Below are 5229 nucleotides of genomic sequence, written 5' to 3' on the forward strand. Positions count from 1 at the left end.
ATAATGAGAGAGATACCCATGGATCTTCTCTGGTGATCGTAGTGGTGCTGCAGTAACGCAGGCAGAGATCGGACTGTTCCTATATATAGCACAGCACGATCCGCCGTGGTCGTCGCTGCTACTAGCAAGTAAGGCGTGAGGTCCACTCTTGCGAATCAAACCCAATGATCTCTTTCGTTTCTTTTTGTTATCTTGAGATCCTCGTGTGTACCTGAGACCACTCACGAGGGTATAAGAGCAGCCATTGTTTCCTTTCATGACATGACATGCTCGCTCACCCTTCTCATCATTCTCACGCAGCCAAGATGGGGAGTTTGCACAAGGCCACCTTTGTCCTCCTCATGCTATGCTTGTCAGCATTGGGGAGAGCGGAATATCTCAAGTACAAGGACCCGAATCAGCCCGTCGGCGCCCGCATCAAGGATCTGCTCGGACGAATGACCCTCGCGGAGAAGATAGGCCAGATGACGCAGATCGAGAGGGTAAACGCCACCGCGGAGGTGCTATCGAAATACTTCATAGGTAAAATCATATCCCACGCTCACGCTAAAACATGTGCAAATGGTGAATGCCGGCTGCTGACTTTGTGTTTGACATTGGTGTGCGGTGACGAATGCAGGTAGCGTCCTGAGTAGCGGCGGTAGCCCGCCTTTTCCCCGAGCGTCTGCTGAGGATTGGGCTTCAATGGTGGATGAAATGCAAAGAGCCGCCCTCTCTACCCGCCTAGGCATTCCAATGATCTACGGCATTGACGCTGTGCATGGTCACAATAACGTCTACAAAGCTACCATCTTCCCTCATAACGTTGGTCTCGGAGCTACCAGGTATAAATGAATTGCTCTTAAATTTTTTTGTGATAAGATAGATATATTTTGTATATTACATCGATAGGGTGTGACAATTATGTAGAAAAAGAATAAACACAAAATGTGATATGCATATAGTTTGCAATGCATATGTTGATTCCGTTTATATTGTTAATGTCTCGTGGCCTTCCAGGGACCCTATGCTGGTCAAGAGGATAGGAGAAGCAACTGCTCTTGAAGTTAGAGCTACCGGGATTCCATACGTCTTTGCTCCATGTATTGCGGTAATAGATAATATACTACATGTTGCAGGTCGGTCTGGATAGCAAAGATTATTGTTCTTAGTTACTCATTTGCTTATTTTATTACTCAGGTTTGTAGAGACCCAAGATGGGGACGCTGCTATGAAAGCTATAGTGAAGACCCAAACATTGTCCGGTCAATGACCACAATCATCTCTGGCTTGCAAGGTGATGTTCCCTCAGGTTCCGAGGGAAGACCATATGTTGGTGGAAGGTACTCCCTCCGGTCCTTTTTAATTTTCATATAAGATTTGACTGAAGTCAAGCCTCGTAAAGTTTGACCAACTTTGTAGAAAAAAGTGCCAACATTCACAGTCTGAAATCAATACCACTAGATGTGTCATGACTTAAAGTTTCATATTATATAACTTTAGCATGGCAGTTGTGGATATTTTTTCATATAAATATGATCAAACTTTGTGAAGTTTGACTCCAGAGAATTCTAATATATGCAGAGTAAAAAGGACCGGAGGGAGTAATATATATCCAACACATAGTAGCCAAATTGTCTCCTGGACGTGTAAATGTGAAAGTAACGTTACATTAGGAGATGTGACTAACTTTGCCGCCACTCTGATATCCTCTGCAGTAAGAAAGTTGCCGCATGCGCAAAGCACTATGTTGGTGATGGTGGCACGTTCATGGGGATCAACGAGGGCAATACAATCATCGACAACCATGGGATGATGACTATCCATATGCCTGCTTACTATAATTCTATCATCAGGGGCGTATCCACTATTATGGTCTCGTTCAATAGTTGGAATGGAAAGAAAATGCACGCCAACCATTACCTAATCACAGATTTTCTCAAGAACAAACTCAAATTTAGAGTATGTTGCTCATTCTCGCAGAAGATGTCTCTCCCTAGCTATTTGTTTTTCTTCTTGTATATTAAGATATATTGGTGTCATTAATTTATTATGACTTTGTGCAAACAGGGTTTCGTGATTTCAGACTGGCAAGGCATTGATAAGATTACGACTCCCCCACACTTGAACTATTCCTATTCAATTGAGGCCGGAATTGGTGCTGGTATTGACATGGTAAGCCAAGTCCAATCAACTTGTATCGACAAAACTCGAGTTGATAGCTAGCATGATAAAGGATGTTGCTTGTCTAGTTATGATACATCCTTGACGATTGTTATCTCATCTGCAACTAATACAGATGTGACAATTTATTCGGTAGCTATTTTCCATATGATCGTAAAATAGTATGCTAATTTTAAGATACAACTTCACTAGAAGGAAAATATACATTTGTTATACAATTTAAACTGAGAAAACATATCAATAGACTACACCCTCTCTCTATCTCAATACCCAAAAATTCATATTTTTGTTGAAAAAATGTTTAGCATATTTTATTTTGCAGATCATGGTTCCTTTTGGCTACACAGAATTCATTGATGATCTGACATCCCAAGTTGAGAAAAACATTATCCCTATGAGCAGAATCGACGATGCTGTCTACAGGATTCTTCGGGTCAAGTTTACCATGGGTCTATTTGAGAACCCTTATGCTGATCGAAGTCTTGTTGGTGAACTCGGGAAGCAAGTTAGTTTTTACCACCACATTTTCTTTCACTGACACTTCATTCGTTAAGATACTAGAAAGCTTTACTATAAATTTCTTCCCATCGTTAGGAACACCGAGAACTCGCTAGGGAAGCCGTCAGGAAATCATTGGTGTTGCTGAAAAATGGAAAACATGCATCCACCCCATTGTTGCCTCTCCCAAAGAAGGCTGGTAAGATACTTGTAGCCGGGAGCCACGCCGACAACTTGGGCAACCAGTGTGGAGGATGGACAATCGAATGGCAAGGAGACACCGGCAACAATAAAACTGTTGGTAAATGGGTGTCTCTTATTTCAGTGCATGTTGTACTAATTAGTAGGAGCATCGTTGATCATTGGAACAAAAGCTCATGGAATCATGTGATGAAACGCAGGGACGACGATCCTTTCGGCGATCAAGTCAACCGTCGACCCTAGCACACGAGTGGTCTTCTCTGTTAACCCAGATAGCACTGTCGTGGAAAATGGCAAGTATGATTATGCCATCGTGGTGGTGGGTGAGGCACCCTATGCCGAGACATTCGGCGACAATCTAAACTTGACGATCCCTGCCCCCGGCCCCTCGGTCGTCCAGACTGTCTGCAAGAAGATCAACTGTGTGGTGGTGCTCATCTCTGGTAGACCGCTGGTGGTGGAACCCTACATTGGTGCCACGGATGCGTTAGTCGCCGCCTGGCTACCCGGCACGGAGGGCCAAGGTGTCGCCGACGTGCTCTTCGGCAACTACGGGTTCTCCGGGAAGCTGGCGAGGACATGGTTCAAGTCGGTGGACCAGCTGCCAATGAACGTTGGGGACAAGCACTATGACCCGTTGTTCCCCTTCGGGTTTGGCCTCACCACGGAGGCAAAAAAGTGAACGGGGTGAGATGATTGAAATGGGAGGAATGACGGTTGGTATGCGAGAGACGAGACTGTCAACCGTTGAATCATGTCAACCTCCATAGGGTGCGCATGGCTTTATCTATCTACTATCTACAACTTATTACATGTACTTGTATAAATAAAAACACGAGTGAGGTGAATCCAAATAATGTCACTCATTTGACCACCTATATCCAATGTGTCCATGCACCAATGAGCTGCCGTCTATGTTTCGGCCTAGCAAAGCACCTAGCCAAGTCACTCAACCGGCGGTGCATACGGAGGTTGCACATCGAGCTAGACCAAAGCAACTCAGAAGCAACATCGCCAAGGACGGCGAGCCATATGTTGCGAGTTAGGACCTTGTCTTACTGAGAAGCTGAAACCAAAAGGCACGACCTATCCTTTGAGTGGACAATGAGGACACCAATGAAGGCTGCAATCGATGCAATGTTACCAGTCATACATGCACCTGTCATAGCCAAAGGGGAGTCGCCGGAGTGAAGGACGTCAAGGTAAAGCTTGGAAATATGCTATTGAATTGGACATGTGTTGCACCTGCACGATTACTAGTATCGATAGGCATAAGAGCCAAAGAATTGTTCCAAAAAAACATACAAGCAAAATTATTCTCAGAAAAAAACCGTACAAGCAAAATTAATAACTGAACAAACTGAAACCAGTGTATATAAAAGTATAACGTTACTTCTTGAATATACGCTAACAGGGTGTCATGATAACTCACAAAACATGCATGTACATGAGTAACCAACATAAGAATAAAAGTAACTAACTTCATCCCACAATACAGACCATAGTAGACCATACCAAGATACAACAAACCAGGGCACCCTTCTTTATCTTTGGTACTGAAGATTAAAAGCTGCAGTCGAAAATAAAATCCCTTCACAACATCAGACCATGTCCCTTCTGAGTAACTGAAAAAATATTGGAGACCAGGGAGAGCTGCTGGACAACCAAAAAGATCCCATTAGTACGCATGAGCAGACATTTTTTATCAAGTCTACTACTCCACTGTATTCAATCAACTGCATCTTCAATGAACCTTTTTGATGGAATCAACAGAAACTTTCGAATATACAACTCCAGTGCTTCAATTAAAAATAGTTGGAGCCATGGAGCTAAGCAAAATGGATGTGAAACACTGGTTTCAGATTACATGTATTGTCTAAGCTGTGAATCCCTATTTCTCCTCTATTTTCGATATCCATCATTTCAAATTTGATCTTTCACTGTGGGTTAGTTTACAGTTTGCATTGTGGCGATTCTCCTTTTCAAAACCATCCAAGCTTGAGATATTAGTACTATTTCACAAGCTGTCTATCAAGTACCAACCATCCATTAGAATTCCCCACATGTTACCTCATCTCACCCAAGTATAGAACTTTGCAGGTATCAAAATTGTAGGCCACTGTTCTGGAGGCCCCATGAAAGAAAACAAACTCTTTGTAAGGATGAAATCCAAGACAATAAAAATAATCCCGATAACCACCCTTGTCATCCCAATCATCTGTGCTAACCACGTATTCATTGTCAGAGTCCCAGTCAAAATCGCCTTCCGTCATTGCTTTGTCATTGTCATGTGCAGGCTGAAGATTGATGTCATTCTTCAACACCAGCTCCATCTGATCCTCCGACTGCACGACCCAGTATGGGCCA

General features: G+C 43.3%; 1 protein-coding gene across 1 annotated transcript; it reads left to right on the forward strand.

The window, feature by feature from the left end:
• The first annotated feature begins 291 nt into the window (after positions 1–291).
• Positions 292–3719, forward strand: LOC119303143 (beta-glucosidase BoGH3B-like). Its single transcript, XM_037580233.1, has 9 exons — positions 292–522; positions 620–824; positions 1000–1090; positions 1180–1322; positions 1698–1941; positions 2050–2154; positions 2486–2668; positions 2758–2962; positions 3063–3719. The coding sequence occupies exons 1-9, from the start codon at positions 306–308 to the stop codon at positions 3542–3544; spliced, it is 1875 nt and encodes a 624-aa protein (XP_037436130.1). The 5' UTR covers positions 292–305; the 3' UTR covers positions 3545–3719.
• Positions 3720–5229: the final 1510 nt, after the last annotated feature.

The sequence above is a fragment of the Triticum dicoccoides genome, chromosome 5A, assembly GCF_002162155.2.
Source record: "Triticum dicoccoides isolate Atlit2015 ecotype Zavitan chromosome 5A, WEW_v2.0, whole genome shotgun sequence".
Lineage (NCBI taxonomy): Eukaryota > Viridiplantae > Streptophyta > Magnoliopsida > Poales > Poaceae > Triticum > Triticum dicoccoides.

Excerpts from the sequence above, each read along its gene's own strand:
- LOC119303143 (XM_037580233.1), top strand. The coding sequence starts at position 306 with ATGGGGAGTTTGCACAAGGCCACCTTTGTCCTCCTCATGCTATGCTTG. Across the intron at positions 1,091-1,179 it reads TCTTTGCTCCATGTATTGCG|GTTTGTAGAGACCCAAGATG; the intron begins GTAATAGATAAT and ends TTTATTACTCAG. Across the intron at positions 1,323-1,697 it reads AGACCATATGTTGGTGGAAG|TAAGAAAGTTGCCGCATGCG; the intron begins GTACTCCCTCCG and ends TATCCTCTGCAG.